Source organism: Polyodon spathula, chromosome 12, assembly GCF_017654505.1.
Source record: "Polyodon spathula isolate WHYD16114869_AA chromosome 12, ASM1765450v1, whole genome shotgun sequence".
Lineage (NCBI taxonomy): Eukaryota > Metazoa > Chordata > Actinopteri > Acipenseriformes > Polyodontidae > Polyodon > Polyodon spathula.
In genome coordinates, this window is record NC_054545.1 from 12,253,266 (window position 1) to 12,272,274 (window position 19,009).

The 19,009-nt window shown below is 37.8% G+C and overlaps 1 protein-coding gene across 1 annotated transcript; it reads left to right on the forward strand.

The window, feature by feature from the left end:
* Positions 1-417: 417 nt before the first annotated feature.
* Positions 418-18,464, forward strand: LOC121325008 (fibulin-5-like). The gene is made up of 11 exons (XM_041267292.1): positions 418-1,075; positions 3,165-3,219; positions 4,123-4,171; positions 5,692-5,979; positions 10,667-10,789; positions 12,478-12,594; positions 12,813-12,932; positions 13,423-13,545; positions 14,234-14,360; positions 15,332-15,530; positions 17,074-18,464. The coding sequence occupies exons 2-11, from the start codon at positions 3,166-3,168 to the stop codon at positions 17,233-17,235; spliced, it is 1,362 nt and encodes a 453-aa protein (XP_041123226.1). The 5' UTR covers positions 418-1,075; position 3,165; the 3' UTR covers positions 17,236-18,464.
* The last annotated feature ends 545 nt before the right edge of the window (positions 18,465-19,009 follow it).

Sequence of the window (19,009 nt, forward strand, 5' to 3'; positions counted from 1 at the left end):
GCTGTTCCAATTGAGAATTGTGACAGATAATTTATTAATGAAACCTTGATTTATGACACAACTGAACGGGGACTTTGGAAACTTGTTCACTTTTGTGTCAGATTCAGTAAAGCTTGTTTTCCTAAGGTGCAGTGGTACCCCCACTGCACCTTAGGAAAACAATCGTATTCTAGGAATGATGAGGCGGGAGATTTTTTGCCCATTAACCTTACTCTCACCCCTTGTTTTCTTAATTTCTTGTCGTAATACGGTGTAATTACAAATACAGTTCAATTACAAAAGTTTTTGTAAAACAAAATGTTTTTCACTTTGTAATTATAGGTAGGTTGCTGCATTGTAACTACATAACTATATGTGTAATATCTGTATAATTACAGTGTAGCTGGAGACAATGAGAAGTGTTCTTGGTATCTGTCGTTCGTATTATCCCAAAACATTTACTGTCTCTATAGAAAATGGATAACATTCTGGGATAGAACTGCTCTTGTGAGACAGAATAGGCTCCTAACAGCCATTATTGGGTGGTATTTCCACATTCATTCCATGGTATAGCAGTGTCCTTCCTAAAGAATTTTCCATTAAATACTACATTTTGGTGTGTGTGTCGCTTTCCAGTTGTCCTCAAGCATTCCTAAAAAATGCATGGGCAGCTTTCCCAGGGAATTGTTGTGGGATTGTCCAAGTGATTTAAACCAGCTGTTGCCAAATGCTATAGGGCCCCCATTTACATTATTAAGCAGCCTTTTGGAAAATGGAAGTGTTCATTTTAAGCATTCTTTTGTCCAATTGGTCTATCGCTTGGATGACAGACAGGAGCTAAATAAAACCAGGTGCTCGTTTTGCTTTGCAGCACAGCGTCTGAGGGAAGTTCAGAGTGGTGCAGTTAGCGAGTGCCTGGTCCCGGGTTATTAGTACTGTAGTACAGAGTAGACACACCACCACCTAAGGAATTTGCAGGCTGGCTGAAAGTCTGCTGTTTGTTTGTTTCAAGAGGAAAAATATTAGGGGACCAAGAAATACTTTGGGACTTGCTGTGAAGACTGTGGAAGAAACTTACAAACTTCAAAACAATAAGGTAAATGAACAAATATTCATTGAATGCATTTTTTCAGTAGTTCTCCAAACGTGGGGTTTAAAAGAGATTTGTCATTGTGCAACTACTGTTTTGTTACAGTATTATGATCCAAGTTGTCCTTTATGAAAAACAAGTCCTGTTGTCTAATAGAAACTAACAGCCATAGTATAAAACACTCAACAGTGCTGAATTGAGAAATACTAAACCTAATAAATCCAATGACAAACATTGGAAGACATTGATAAAAACTTATAGAAATGTTTGTGTTTAATGTATACACTTTATTTTAGTATTTATACAAACTAAAGCATTTTTTTTTAACTAATGCCTCTTTCATTTCAGAGTATGTGCTGAAATATTTGGAACATAGATAGGTTGTAATTTGTGTCTTCATGGAATTATACAACAATACTTTTGCTTACTAATATTTAATAATATCAGACTAAATGATCTGTTAGACGAAAAATGCAGTTAACTCAATTTTTCTCAAAGGTCATGCCTGTGTAACAGCTCATGTGACTGTGTCCCTAATAAATGCTATCCAAGTTTATTTTTTGAGTGTTTGCAGGGTATATGGCTCACTCATCAGTTAAAATGAAATGTTGAAAACTACATAATTGCAGAGGGGCTTTTGAGCGTGTTGAGAGATACTGTAAGAACTGGTTTGAAAGCATTAGTGGTTATCCCTTTAAATCTAAAACAATGCATGCTGTGATGTGCTTGTATTTTTGACACAAAATTAAATAAATATTTTGCTTTAGATCATTGTGTCCCTTGCTTACTAACTATTCCAAAAACAACTAGCTTCTGAAAAGATTCCTCAAGGCTGATTGTAAGGCAGTGAGGTGGGGTAGCATGATAATGTTGCATAGGTTTTGAATGCACAAGGCTTTTCCTAAAGGACTGTTTGTACAGCACAGTGTTAATATACTTCTCCACAGTCTGCCATGAGGAACCTTTATAATTAGATGGTGGCTACGATTGTTCTTATTGCCATCCTCATAACTATTGAGTGACAAGCATCATAACATGGATTCATATTTTTGTATTTGCTTCCTAAAATAAATAAACCCATTTCTTACAGCCAGATTTGAAAACATTTGTAGGAAGGATATGGCCGATTGCTATCTGTCTTTTGTTACTCAATACGCCCAGTGAAAAATATATTCTGTTGAAGAAAAACACTCTTGTGTGATTCTTGTGGTTTAGGAAGAGTGTTCTGCATAAGGATTCTAAATGATATTAAGATTCCAAATATGTTTGCTGCCTAATCTTACACTGTAGGCAAAAACAGATTACTGGATATTAGAATATTAGTACTGTTTATTCAAAGGAAATGTATGCCTGAAGTTGGTCCCAGTTTGGAGGTTTTATTGACCAGCTGGTAAAAGTTATCTCCATGGACACTTTTCCTGCTCCAATAAAATGAAATACATAGTTCACAGGTTCCTTGTTTTTTTCTTGTGTTTATTGTTTATGTATCCACAGAGAGGGGATAGCACAAGTAATGGTGGCATGAGCTTTAGCACATTCCCCTCTGTGACCATGCACCCTGCAGTGGACACTCTTCTTTTAATTATCCAATTTAGAATGTTCAGTTATGTTAACCCTATGTAAACCCCAATTACATTCCATCACTGAAGCAACTCCCCACAATAGCGCAGGAGAATTGAAGGTCAGTAAGCATCAATACTTCACTCCCAGGAGCTCGCCAGCCACAAACGACAGTCCTGCCAGAAGGGGCCTCTGTAGTGAGGCGAAACAGTCACTGATGTTTTTACCGCGCCAGTCAACGTTAGGCAGCATGTGCGCCCATATGCTAACTTACTGTAACAACAAAAGCATGCAATATATGGCAATAATGGAAATGACTCTTCAATCAATTTGACCCAAACCATAGGGAGGGGACTTAAAGCACTGGAAAGTGTAGCAGAGGGACAAGACAATTGAATTGTTTTTGTTTTTTTCTTGTTCGAGCAACACTTTGAGATGATGTTGTCTCTGACCCTGCTGCCTATATGGTTGCTGTGCAAGCAGAACCACCCGACCTAAACATCCAGTCACACTGTTTCTTTTCTTCTCTTTGCAGAATGCTTTCAGTGCTGCTGTTAATCCTGCTGCACTTCCACTTAGGAAGCACTCAGGTAAAAGCTGACAGATTTCAATTTGTTTTCAGTGACTGAAAACGTTTTACTGTGTCTGTTGTATGGAGTTGTTCAACTGATACACGTAAAATTGCAGTGGTGAACTGGTACAAAGTAATTGCCATTTGAAATCTGTAATGACTACTATTATAGTGCAGTTAAAACACAGTCTATGTACAAGTTACTGCTTGGGCCATACCAGCTGTTTCTATTTGAGGTAGTGTATACTGGAGCACAATTTTTTAAAATGTTATTTTTGTTTCATTGTCTGATAACACAGGTTGAGGTGGCGGAGAATAAATTAGTTTTGGGTTTGAACAGTAATGATTGAGGGGCATTAAGAATGTTATAAAGGAACATTAAGCTTTATTATAAATACAGGTAGCTATTAGCTAACATCAGGTACAGATCTGGGATACATTTGACATCAAAGAACTGGTAATCAATTTGATTCAGTTCTTTTGAAAAAAAATTTTGAGAGTAGGAATTTCTAGTTTAAACATATTCACAAAGGGCTTATATGTGACTGTCGGCCCCTTTGTTGTGAAATGTTTACTTTAGTACATTCTGTATTGCTTACTTGCTTCACTGCTTCATCAATGTAGCGTTTAATTGCACAATTCCATTTACCTTTTCACTATGTGAGTTGGTTTGTGCAAGAGTTTACACATTTGTAAATGTGGTGGCAGTACTAATTAAGCGTGATGTTAGGTTCAAAAGAGCTTTATTTGGCATGTTGAACACACGTACCAATAACATGATGGTTTATGTAGATATGTGTTTATCGTTAAAAAAAAAAAACAATAAAGCAATAATGAGTTAATGAATTAATGAGATCAGCAATTAAAATTCAGCTAACAGAACTCAGGAAATCTCTTATAAGTTTCATTTGTGGATTTACAGCCGTGCTCCCAGGGGTTCCATGCTGAGCAACAGACGGGACAGTGCATAGGTAAGGATCTTTGTCTGCACCTGTCTACACTATTTACTGAAGAGGAAATATAAAATGCATACATGTTTTAAGTGATTGTAGCGAACGACACATTTTCATACTTCGCACCTGTTTTGCATTCCTTTTGTTACATAGGTCACACATGGACAAAACATGATTGGTGCTGCATTAGGTTAAAGAAAGCTCTTGGCTTCCTTGCATTACTCTCATCTGTTACACTTGCAATTCAAAAGTCATTTTGCCTCAGCTTTGCACATATTAATTGCTGAAGGAATGACAGTCAGTAAGAGAAGCGACTGATTGGTTAATGACAGGGAACGAGCTGGTGAAGGGGTATGGACAGTGTTTCCCTTCAAGTGAAACTATCTGAAAGCAGGCTTGCAAAGCACTGTTTCTTTTAACCCAATAATCAGATAGAGGTGGGTAAATCCTCAGTGGTGAAATACCTGAAAGTATAAATGATATTAAACAGAGCACTGTTTTATTAACCTTGTTGCTTTAACTTTTGGATCCTGAGGCACTGTATTCCCCAGTATTCCTATATCAAGGTATATATATTTTTTCTTTCTGCATTCCTCAAGGTATTTCATTTTTGACCTAACAGAGTTCAATTGTTTATCTGAAGATACATATATTTCACTTTACTGAAAGAAGGCGGTGATAAATGAAAAATACACAAATGTGTTATCAAAAATCAAAGGAGGTTTTATAAACACTAGCTATAATCACAGTATTTTGAAAGATGCAATTTGGGAACCTTGTTCATTTTCACATAGATAGTTGGAACACAGTAGGTGGTGGAGAAGGTTTGCAGATGCTGCCTGGAAGGGATATGTAGAGTAATTGAATAGCGTAGTTTATGTATCTAATATTAAAACATTGCGCAGTTATTTGTACAATATACATGTTTCTTACCATTGCAGCCTCCTGCAGTCTGTTTATCCATGTGGTTTTATTAAAAAATTGTTTTGGTATTTTTTAAAGAATTCAATACTCTGGGACATGCCTGTAGTGGTGTGGGTGTTTTGTTACTAAAGCAATATTTTTGTCGTCCATGGACCAATGTTTTTATGGCCCCATGTGATTATTTTTTTCATTCATATTCCATTTCATTTTAAATATAAATATAGAAAGAATTAGAATTCCATTTCATAGCGCCTTTCAGGCAAGCACCTTTTAAACGCTAAAACAATGAAATAAAGACAGGGGTCCCGAGTGGTTCACCTCGTGAAAACACTGCCGTGTACAAGCCTGGCATGAGTCCTGTTCCCGGCAACTTTCCGATTTGGGCTGAGGACCCACGGGGAGCTTTGCATTAGCCTTTGTGTTCCCAGGGACCTCTTCTGATCTGCTTGCCGATGAGTCCAGACAGAGACTTTCAAGGTTGGGACTCGCCTCCAGAGTGAAGTATGGTTCTGTGGGTAAAAAACAAAAAACAGGAAATTAATCTCTTGATGGTATTCAGTACTGCACGAAATAAGAAAGCCTACTTGTGGAATGCTAACTGCCTCTCTTTTTAGATATTGACGAGTGTCGGTTGATCCCGAACACCTGCAGAGGGGATATGAGGTGTATCAATCAGAATGGAGGATACCTGTGTGTTCCACGGACATTCGGGGGAGGTTCCACCTATGCGAGGCCGAACTCCCCATCCTTTCCTGGCTTGACTTATCCAGATTCCTCAGTGTCCTTCTCAAATCCTTTCCCACCCGCCCCTGTCCCTGTTCCAGCACCTAACTTCCCCACACCAGGAAGATCGATCCTCTGTCGGTTTGGGTACGTCTTGAGCGAAGACAACCAGTGTGTCGGTAAGTTCCAAGTATATACCGGTAAACTGCACTGTGATTCTCAAGCACCTGGGAAACATATGTACTGCCACTCTGAAACTTAAAATTGGCTGTGTAGTTTGTAACATTATGAACAGTGTGTGGCATAATCAAATATAAGTGGTGACAAACTGAGACCGATGTGAGCTTTGTAAACATGTGTGGTCTTAATTGAAGAGGCTTGGTGGTGGTACAGTGGGCTCATTAATTTTACCTTTTCTTTTTTCTGGTCACAAGTGAAATGAGTTTAGGTGCTCCGGAGTGGCGCATCCTGTAAAGGCACTCCACGTGGAGTGCAGGATGCGCCCTATTCCTGGTCTTCACCGGTTCGAGTCCAGGCTTTTCCATTGTCGATTGTAGCGGGAGTTCCCAGGGGGCAGCGCACAATTGGCCAAGTGCCTCCGGGGATGGGGGGGGAGGAGGGGGTTAGGTCGGCCCGGGAGTCCTCGGCTCATCGCACACCAGCGACCCCTGTATTCTGGCCGGGTGCCTGCGGGCTTGCCTGTAAGGTGCCCGGAGCTGCATTGTCCTCCAAAGCTGTAGCTCCAAGGTGGCTGAATGGTGAGTCTGCAGTGTGAAAAAAAGCAGTCGGCTGATGGCACACGCTTTGGAGGACAGTGTGAGTTTGTCTTCAGCGCTCCCGAGTCAGCGCAGGGGTGGTAGCGGTGAGCCTAGCTTAAATAATAATTGGATATTCTAAATTGGGAGAAAATCTTTTTAAAAAAGAATTGGCGACTACTGAATAAAAAAAAAGTGAACTGCATTTGATGCGCTCAACAAAACCCCCAATGCAGAAAACTACTGTTCAGCATAGTCATCAGCCTTTGAGCGGCAGAAGCTGAAAGACTAAATGAAGTCTAGAAGCTCAAACAACAACACAGTGATAATGTAATATCATATTTGTGTAAAATGTATGGAATCTACAAGTAAACTGTAAGATGACATAAGAAGCATGTCACAGTTCAGTTCCCCTGGAAGCGAGGCGTGGAGTTAACTATGCAGTCTCACTGTGCCCTTGTTCCAATAGCTGTTCCAGCTCTACTAGAAAGTCTATTAAATATAGCAGTTTTCTGAATGCCATTTGAGTTCTGGCTTTTCTTGGCTTCTCGGTTGTGTTTCTTTGGTTTCACTCTCCTTCACTTCTCCATGGTCCAATTTAATTTCAAAATAGTCACATCAGCCAAAGTACACAATGTATTGGTTCTGTTTTAATCAGCCATGTCTGGCATTTTGGGTGACATGTTGGGTCCAGGTGGTAGATATAGGTGGCAGTTGTTTTTCTTCTTTCTCATGGTTATTATGACATGACAAGTATGGAAAAAAGAACTATCCATTACTACAAATACATTAACTCAATATTTTTAACAAGTAACATTCAATGGCAAACATGCAGCATCAAGTACAATACAAATGTAAACAAAGTATTACAATTCTTAAATATATAGCAGAACCACTATAAGAAACAGCTTTGTTAAGGCTTTCATAAGGGTTACGTTTTTCTACTTTTTAATGAAAAAATAGACCAAAACAGTATATAACAGTAAATGATTCTTGAACTAAATACTAAACAACTTGGGAATAGGAACCACTATCAGTTTTATCTAAAGAGCTTGAAGAACCTTTTTGAGCCTTGGATTCTTATCAGAGTTTGTCCAGGGTGGCAGGTAGTCATTCATTTCTGACCTATACTATTTAATAATATCAAATAAATCGTCACTAGGAAACCAGCAGCTGAGCAAAACCTTACCCCAATTAAGCCCTATTACTATGGTTTATATAGATAGATAGATAAATGTTACTGATATTAGCAAAGGTAGTCTTAACAAGAGCTTTACAAATAGAGCAAATAGATATAACAAGAACAAACACAGAAATTACATTTAACAGACAGGCAAATAGTTTCCTCCTTTTGCATTTAGCTTCAATTAGTTATATATTAGGTAGAGGAGAAAAAACAAATATGCATATGTATAAAAGCATTCAATGAATAATGCCAGTTATAAATGCTATTGCGTTTAGAAATTCAAATGGACCAATCTGTCAAAAATACAATTATCCACAACTACAAATATAACTCAATCTGTACCAATATAAAAGGCAAAGACAAAGGCCCTGAATATTTATCACTAAAGTCTATATAAACGCTATAGCATGTGTTTAACACTGCCGCATGCAATGCATTGCCTATCCTTTTCCAAAGCACAAACAAGCAACTGATTTAGCAAACTGATTACACTGAAAAATAAAAACGCAGTTAATGTATTTATCCTTGGCATACCATGCACCAATAAATACCCATTTTAACCTCTACTTAAACAAAGGCATAGAGCTAAAACCATTAGGTGAAGGACAACCATGCAGGCCACAGGGGAGGGTCAGACACGGTTGTTTTTAAAGTTGGCTGCTGTAGTTGATGTTCTGAGCAGTTTAATACCTGAATTCATGCCTGGTTCAATCTTCTTTCTAGTCTCTCAGGAACTCCCAGAAGCTGTGGCTTCCCTTGCATAATGCATTTTGGTGAGAGCTGTTTCCCCTACACTGCCACCCAACTTTGAAAACATGTAACACTGAATTTAAAAGGAAACTCATTGCTGAGGCTAGTTTTTGCAGGGTTGCTCTTTTTACTGGGGTGATTAATTTCAAGAGAGTCCACACCCTTCGCTGGGAGGAGGAATTGGATTATCTTGGGGGAATTTGGACAGATCCAAAGCCAGGAATAAAAGCTGTCAAGCATACCCAACACCCATGGCAGCTGACTAAATATTAAAGATATAGTAATAGTATTAAAAAAGTTTGTAACTCTTATTGGCTTTACTTAGGGATTTTACTATCTTGTTTGCATGACTTGGTTGCATGCTTAATACATTGCAATATATCTTATGAAGCGGATGAGTGTGATGATGTGCTTGAATTAAATGAGTGACACATTGTTGCTGATTTGTAAGCGCTACCATTTTCTGCTTAAAGGCAAGGGGGAAAGCAAACAAAATATACAGACAGGGACAAATATCAAATACTAATGCCATCACTTCCTGAGTTTATTAATATGACAGTGATTTTACTAGGAAAAAAGGATAGATTACAGCATAAAACCCTGAGGGGCAAAGTCATTTATGAGTTACCCTTGAAGAATTGTGTTTTCTTATTATCCCACATAATTAATGGTTTACTCATGATAATTGATTGAATTATTATGATTATTATTTTTAGGGTTTAGGAAGTCGCTATTGGGACATCACAGCTGCAAGCTGGCCATAAAATATGAAAAATAATTATGGTTTGTAACAGCCACACACCTACTGTAGTATAAATTATTATAAGGTGGTTGATAAAGCTTCCATGAAAACCTGATAAATGTTTCTGTTTTATTCACCATAAATAGCACTAGTAAATGCCTTTAAACTCTTAACTGTCATCATTGTCAATTACCCACCTTGTAATGCTCCCTGCTTTGGTTATTAATGCTTAAATCATGCTCAGTTTGTGGCTTACAGCTTAGTAAAGCTACCAATGTAATATTGTTACCCTGGGAACCGAGGCATATAATAAAATACAAACTTGGGGTGGCCCAAAACATTCCTGTTTAGTCTAGTGCCATCAAAGAAATAAAAAAGTTTTCACACAATCAACACCATCAGTAATTACAGCATGGAACACTTCACCACGATAAGCTAGTAAAGCACCTATATAAGGAAACAAGTCAGAATTCTCCCCACCCCAGTTTGTAATATGCATGAAGCTGATGTGGGAAAAGTCACAAGCCAGATTCAGTGCTGTCGAAAGCCTTAACTGCAAACAGGTGCTCTGTGTGTTGGAATTGGGCTGGCTCCAAGGTTGGCTGTCCCTGCTCTTGGAAACTGTTATAAAGCAGTCAAGCTAGCCATTAAGACTTTGGCTTGAGCCTGTGCCTTTATCAAGCATCATCACTCATTAAGCTCCATGTTTATCTAAAGCAATTATGTTATTATTTTCACTAGTATGCAAGAAGTGAGTTCATCTTATAAAAATTCACATGCCTAATAGAATGCATTTGATAATGTCCAAAAAAGGAAACCTTTAGACTGCATATTCAGTATATAAAACAGGCTTTCACTGTATACCGTATCTGTTCACCACGGCCAATGGAGTGAATTTCAGGGATGTTGCAGAGTCCTTGGGTCATACCATTGGGTTGTCCACAGAGGGAATTTGTACCTTATACTCTAAAGCAAGAGAAATGGAGAGCCATATTTCAATCATGTACTCCAATGATCCTTTTATTTTTTGAAAATATCTCAAAATTAGAAACAGCTTGATATATTACTTGTCCGTGTTTGCATCTAGTTTACTAAAATTAAGACATGTTTTCTCCTTTCAAAGAATAGGATTAAGTAAAGAACAGAGTGAAGGCTTTGCAAATGTAACCCATGGTGGCTCATTTTAGTTATTAAATAAACCACAAAGAAAATATCTAGACATTTTTCTTTTTTAAATAAGAATTCTGTTGGATTAATTGTGCACATCAAGGATGTGTCAATTCTGATCCATTATCATTCAAAATGAGATTCTTTTCAAGGGATAACTTTGATAATACATTTACATTTATTTTGATTTCACTGAATCATGAATAGCACTGAGCGGATCTTGCCTTAGTTGTGTGTTTAATATGTGTATCCTCACACTGCTGCAGACATAGATGAATGTGCCACTGATGCTCAGCAGTGCCACCCCACCCAGATCTGCATCAACACGGACGGAGGCTACACTTGCTCCTGCACAGATGGCTACTGGCTTGTTGAAGGACAGTGCCTGGGTAAGAGCTTCACTGAGTGGGGAAGAAATGAATAGGGTAGCTCTGAAGCACAATGCCTCTCTTCACTCTATCGCTGATTAAACCAGAGCCCAGATATTCTCAATAAACAGAAGCTCGTAAAGTATTATACTGTAGTATTGCCAGAATATGACACTGTTTCTGGTTAAAAGGATACTGTATTTGAACCCAAAAGCTAAGCAGACCTTTTTTGGATAGAATAATTCATTCGTGCTTTTAAAGGAAACGAAGTCTAAAACAATGTAATGAATATCAAACTTTATTGAATTAATCCAAACAGTTTTGTGAAAATACTTTTGTGAATATCCATATAAAAAATAAATGTAGGCTACTGCTGTCCAAAGTATTTCTTTCGCAGCTAGATATTTGGTATGTTTAATAAATTAATAGCATATGTATCCTTTGTCTCTGAGCAATCTCTGTAATGAGGCCAGCATAGAACAGACCACTAGGGTTTGAGGGTGTGCACTAGCAATTGTCGCCACCTTGAAACAGTTATTTATTTATTTTTCAGATATTTTCTATTGCAAAGTAAACTTGGTTTCAGAAAGGAAGAAATTACTGGTGCGCACATCTAGAAAATGACCGAGAGGTCATTTTTATACTGGCAACCCTGACGTTTAAAATGTGTTGTTAATGAAACTTGCCAAATATCAATGAGGGTGGAAACAGCAATAAACAAGGATTAAAACACTTCATGGTATAACAAACACACATACACAATGAAACTGTATGGCAGTTCAAAGGGTTTAAAGCAGGGATGCCCAATCCTGGTCCTGGAGGGCCGGTGTCCTCCTGGTTTTTGTTCTAACTGTACCCTAAATTAATTAATTGGGCCAATTAAGTTTCTAATAAGCACTTAATTGGTCCAAGTAAGTAATTTAGGGTACAGTTGGAACAAAAACTAGGAGGGACACCAGCCCTCCAGGACCAGGATTGGACACCTGTGGTTTAAAGTAACTGAACCCATCCCAAGATTGAGTATCAGAAGTGTTTTGTCTTACGTCAGTTTGTGTAAGCAGGGAGTGCTTATGATGCACTTGCGGTGTCCTTCTGAACACGTATGTTTACACAGTGCTACAGACTGATATTTTACCACCCTCTTTAACAACTACCCTTGTGAAAGGCTATTCAACCTTTGAAGCCCAACAGAGTACTGGCTTCAATTAACTCATAATAAAAAATTTAAAAAAAGACAGACGCTTCAGATAAGGGCAGGAAAAAAAATATTGTTGGAAGATGTAACTGAGATCATTGAAAACAATTCCACCAAAATTATATAGTGCTAGCAATGGACAAGAGTACTGTTATGCCAGCAATGAACAGACCGCCACTTCTTGTACCCAACATTTCTTCAGAAGCAATTTTGTAACCTATCTATACTTTAGTTCTCACAAACTTGGGGTGTCAAGCTGATCAATTCCTGCAGTAGAACACTCTAAGGACACCTGTATCCGTCCTGCATTTATGACAGTGTCCTGAAGACATTCTAGGAATCTACCGGTTCAATGGTTAAACCAGTTTTCGAGTAAATGTTCTCAAGTAAATGGAGCATGTTAATGTACTGTATTACACACCATTGCATATATTTTAACCATTTGCTGTCTTACTTTACATTCAGTTTTCAAATACAGTTTTTGACTGCCTGTCTTGCGCTTGTTCTTTTTCAGACATAGATGAGTGCAGGTATGGCTACTGCCAGCAGCTGTGTGCCAATGTGCCGGGATCCTACTCTTGTACCTGCAATCCAGGCTTCATCCTCAATTCTGACAGCAGATCATGCCAAGGTAATTTTGAAGGATGTTAACTTTCAGACATTTTAACCTACACATTGAAACTGTGTTATTGTTTTCAGAGCAAAAAAATGTAAAACAATAACCTTAATTGTTTTCACAATAGTTTTCTATGCATGCCAATATGTGTGGTGATGTAGAATCATCCAAACACTACTCGTGTATGTCGTCTTCTTATAAGTATGGAAAACACAGTATGTATTTCCACACAGATGTGGATGAATGTGATGGAGAAAACCCCTGTGGCCACAACTGTTTCAACACCTACGGCTCCTTCCTGTGCCGCTGTGATACTGGCTTTGAGCTGGGAGCTGATGGCGTTACCTGTGAGGGTGAGTATGCGCTATTCAGTCCCACCTCACAGAAATGATTAAAGAGTCCTCTGAACTTTGTATGATGCTTGCAGTCATTCTGTGATGATTGGTTCTGCTTGCCTAAACTGCACAAGATTACATCTTGATGCGATACAGACAAACTTATTTGTATCAGTTAGTTTGTATCGGATTAAGATTAGCTATGCTGTTTAATTATTCTGATTTAACTATATATTAAAATATATACAGGGATGAAAATAAGACTCTCTTTTGCACTGCAATTTGATCCATTCCTGGTTTTACTATGAGTTTAATTAGATAACCTGATCGTGTTACCTGTGGTTGCTAATCAAGTATTGAAACCTGGAATAGATGAAACTGCTGTGCTTGTACCTTTTTATTATATCTACAGTTAATAACACAAATTGTAAGCAAGCGCTGCTTTTAAACACAACACCTTGTACACATCTTGGTCCCTAAATTCCTTTCCCCTGTGCCTTGCCTCCAGATATGGATGAATGTAGTTTCTCAGATTTCCTCTGTCAGCATAAGTGTGTGAACCAGCCAGGCTCATATTACTGTATCTGCCCTGAGGGGTATTCAATCTTTGAGGATGGCAGGGAGTGTCAAGGTAGGGGAAGTCTATATTATAAATGTATGTCTGTTGATGTACGTTTGTTTTATTTATGTGTCTTTAAACAGTGCTGCCCATGGCCAGCCTGTAATATTAAGAAGACAATATGTTAGACCTTCAGATATGGACTTCAGTTATCTTTTTAACTGCAGTCGTAGTACTGTCATTATAAATGCATGAGTAATAGTGCATGTCCATGGCTTTAAACTATTTATTTGAATTGGACGCTACTGTATGAAGCATTCCTAACACTTTTATAAAGGCTTCACTATATAACAATGTAGAACAGTATAACAATACACATACACATAATACTTCATAATCACTTCGAGTCCTAGTTTCCAATTCAAATGAAATGTTACTGGGGTTTATTTTATTTTTTATAGGCCCTTTTCATAAAGCTTTGTCATGAGGTGCAATTAAGTTAATCTTAACAACTGCACTGTAGTTTTGTAAATAGCACTCCTTATGTCAATTAATTTAACTAATAGGGCCATATTCAATAAACAAAAATACTTAATTATAAGATATATATATATACATATATATATATATATATATATATATATATATATATATATATATATATATATATATATATATATGTTTTAAATGTTGTATCTTTTTACATTCAGATAATACATTAATAACCTGACCATACTTGTTGTGTGTTTTAATTTTTAAGATATCAATGAATGTGAGACTGGTAACAACAACTGTACATCAGCACAAGTATGTTTCAATTTCCAGGCAGGATATAAATGCTTAGACCCTGTCAATTGTGAAGAGCCTTACATCGAACTTGGTGAAAAGTAAGTGTTACCACCGGCTATGGCATTGCAGACTTCAGTTTCACCTGCCAACCCAAGCACCTCATTTACTGTATTGAAGTGTCTCTACATCTACAGTAGCATTGTATGTTCATCATTCTATTTTACACAGTTATAGCCTTTTTATGCATTTATTCTACTTTTGCTATTATCACTTTTCTGTATCTCTTATTAGTACTTTATAATGGACAAGAAATACAATCCTTTTTTATTGAGGACTGATTAATCTTGACCCTCCCCTGCAACCATAGATACCTTATCTTGAGTGTTCATTTAACTCCAGTTTTTGAGACGAAGGGCTGGCCAGCGCTAGATATCGGGTTTGCCACCCTGTTTCTTATTGTGCTTCTGGTTGCCAACCCCCAATGCATTAGTAAACCAAAAAGAGATAACCTCTTGTCACCCTGTGTACGTTTTAGTGTACATTGTTAATCATTGGGTATTACTGTTTCCTAAAAATTAGGAGTTGATTTATTTGGGTCTCAATTATCAAAAGTTCAAAGGGGGGGTGAAATTCAATGAACTTTCTTTTGGGTCACAAGAGGTTAAAAAAAACACCTGTTTCTAGTTAGGAAGTTAATGTGATGGGGTACAGTTTTGGGATTTGAATTTACCGCTGATATTTTTCTATTTTCTCTTTTGCAATTCAGTGTTAGATTTTCTAATAATTTTTCTAAAGCTATTCTGCCATACTTGAACCTGTCCTTTTATGGTGAATGTTTTACATGATAAGCAGCATAATGTCCCTTGGCGTAAACTTGTTCACACAGCAGGGTATAATTCTGATGCATAGCAGTTAGTTTAGTGTGCGCTTACACCACTCGCCAATACAGGTAACTTACAATTAAAGCTCCCAGGGAAACCTTGAATGGTTCAAAGTGATGCACAACAGAAATGCAAGGTGACGACTGCTGCCAGCTTTACCACAACGATACTCCTTTTTTTTTTTTCAGCCGCTGTATGTGCCCTGCAGACAACATTGGCTGCAGGGAAAAGCCTTTCACAATCCTGTACAAGTACATGGATATAGCTGGTGGGGCGCGCAGTGTACCCACCGATGTGTTTCAAATGCAGGCGACCACTCGCTACCCTGGAGCTTACTACATCTTCCAGATTAAATCAGGCAATGAGGGCAGAGAGTTCTACATGAGGGTAAGTACCTAATGGTGGCTTGGTCCTGCTTTTCTCTGTACATATTGCTTATAGATATAATACTCATACAAGACACACACACACACACACACATATATATAGCTCTGGAAAAAATTAAGAGACCACTGCAAAATTATCAGTTTCTCTGGTTTTACTATTTATAGGTATGTGTTTGGGTAAAATGAACATTTGTTTTATTCTATAAACTACTGACAACATTTCTCCCAAATTACAAATAAAAATATTGTCATTTAGAGCATTTTTTTGCAGAAAATGACAACTGGTCAAAATAACAAAAAAGATGCAGTGTTGTCAGACCTTGAATAATGCAAAGAAAATAAGTTCATATTCATTTTTGAACAACACAATACTAAAGTTTTAACTCGGGAAGAGTTCAGAAATCAATATTTGGTGGAATAACCCTGATTTTCAATCACAGCTTTCATGCGTCCTGGCATGCTCTCCACCAGTCTTTCACATTGATGTTGGGTGACTTTATGCCACTCCTGGCGCAAAAATTCAAATAGTTCAGCTTTGTTTGATGGCTTGTGACCATCCATCTTCCTCTTGATCACATTCCAGAGGTTTTCAATGGGGTTCAGGTCTGGAGATTGGGCTGGCCATGACAGGGTCTTGATCTGGTGGTCCTCCATCCACACCTTGATTGACCTGGCTGTGTGGCATGGAGCATTGTCCTGCTGGAAAAACTAATCCTCAGAGTTGGGGAACATTGTCAGAGCAGAAGGAAGCAAGTTTTCTTCCAGGACAACCTGACAAATCTTACATTTTAGAAAACATGACCATCTTTGCTAATTGTTGGTATTATACATTTTGAATCTGTTGTTCTGAATATTTATATTTCCTTTTTGTTTGTTTTTTATTATCTGTTTTAGACATTCAGTTAGTGGTTTTTTTTTTGGGGGGGGGGGGGTTCCACCGAGAAAAAAACAATTGCGCTAATGAGGATTTGGAGTAAATAGCTTTCAGAGTGATCTCTCAGAGTGATCTCTGCCTGATCTCTCCTTCTTTAGATTTGTATGCTAAAAAACAGCATCATATTTGTCCAGTAGGGAGTAATGCATTACACCTTGAACCTCTAAGGCTTAAGTAATCCAAACTTAACCTCTCTACCCAGAAAATTGAATTTGCAGTCAGCAAACAACCACTGGAATGTTGGGAGGAGCCTTCAAAAGATTCTTTAGTTTTAGTTGCCACCCATAGACATATATTTCATAGACTATATCTGCCAGAGTGTCTTCACATTGTATTGTATGTTGATAAGTTACTGACATCTAGTGATCAACTATACATGGAGTTTCCTTTCGTATTGCTGGCAATACAGAGTTCTCTAGATGGCACTTACTTACAAAACAGCACTTTGGCTGGTGTAGACTATGTCATAGATGTCTGTGGCTGGCAACTGGAATGCGTTGCTACAGTACTTTGTGAGAGTGGTCCCCTGTGGATAAAGTCGGGACTGCTTTGTACCTCAGTGGTGTTCTGTGGTAACTCATTTTGTTTCTTCTTTTTGTTCACACAACAGCAAACCGGCCCCATCAGTGCCACCCTGGTTCTTACGAGACCAATCAAAGGACCACGGGAGGTCATGCTGGACCTAGAGATGGTCACCGTCAACAGTGTGGTTAACTTCAGGGGCAGCTCTGTCATCAGGCTGATAATATTCGTCTCTGAACACTCCTTCTGATCCCCCGGCCCTGCAGATACACAGAGGGCACTTTCCCTTTCTCACTGTGCAGCTTGTCTTGTTTTAATGGATCTGTTACTTCAGGCATCTGTAATCAAAATTACAAACTGAGAATCCAGTGCTTTCTAGAATGGAGCAGGGTTGAGCCATTCCAGCATGGTGTCAAAATATATATTACAATCTACAGGCATCTACTACACAATTTTTTCACTTATTTTATGGTATAGTAAAAATCTTCCAAACTCACCAATGCAATTTAAATAGTAAAACAATCACAGGGTTATAGATTTACTGCATTATTTCAGTGAGTTTAACCGTACACATGTAAGGCATTTCAGCCTAGTGTGTTGTATGTGTAGTTCATAAAGTAAAGTAATTGGCCTATAAACAATGTTAAAGGGGATTCCTGTCCTTAATAAAATTGTTTGTTAAACAGAACTGGAAATAATTATCATTCAATAGTGGCCAAAAAACCTAGGCTTAACACTTTTTTTCTGTGTATAATAAAATAAACCTGACGAATATGTTATTACTAATACATACAGAACATGACTGCTGCCAAAAATACAATACCTCCTAATCACTAAAACATATGAGTACTGTTGAATTTTGGCAGTACCTTATGAAGAGATATAACATGCTATACTGTTTTTTTTTTTTTGTTTTTTTTTAATAATTCCAGCTTTCATGTATATATTGAATTTGTTTCAATGAGAAAACCTTGTTGGGAGGGGCACAGATAAATTCCCCTTGTAGGTGTTATTGCTAACCTTTTATTTTACTTTACCGCCACCTGTTGGACACAATTTGTAGTTACGGTGGGGCAAGTGCCTCTGTGTGAAAAACAAGCAAGAGTGTGTCAGACTTCTATGATGCTTCAGCTGTTAGTACTAGCCCTGTATGGAATGCGCTTAGATGCAATACTATGTAAATACCAGGGCACTTACAGTACATATAGAGTAAGTGTAGTATCAGCAGTCCACACAAGCATGTTTATATTGTTAAATTCTGCTGATATCAACTTGAGCAACTTTGCTTATCAATATTACGAATGGGGGAAGAATTACCAATGTTTTCTTGTCCATTCCTTCTGTAATATATTTCTGTGTACACAGCCACACAGTGGGCCCTGGAGCCTAACAGGACATTTCCATCCAGCATAATGTGATTCTATTATGTTCAAAAGACTGATTCAGAGTTAAAAATCCAATAAACTAGCTATTCTACATATACATTTATTTTTTTTATTTTTTTTAGTATGAGAATATTCAGATATGGAGTATTAATTACATAGTCTTAATACTGTTCTGAATATCTGTAATGGTGTTGCAAGCCCCAAAGTTGATTATATAGCTCAGGGGTCTCCAGCCCTGGTCCTGGAGAGCTACTGTGGCTGCTGGTTTTTGTTTCAACCAATCTCTATTACTTAATTGAACCAATTGTTGTCTCAATTAGTCAAGATTAACAGGTGTTCCAGATCTTTAGCCACTGATGATAAAAAGACACCTAGGAAACCTGCTGGATAGGGGCTCTCCAGGACCAGGGTTGGAGATCCCTGATATAGCTGGTTTATACTCCATTACAAAACAAGAGGCCTAAAACATTTTGTGGTTAAGATAAATCACAATCCAGCTGCATATGGACCCACAAATTAACAACATAAGAAATGGGCGTGTTAAGATGTAAAACTACACTGAGATTGTCGCCAAAGTTTATTTTAAGTACAAGTGGAAAAGGGATTCTGCATTTTTAAGTATTAACATTGGTGCACAAA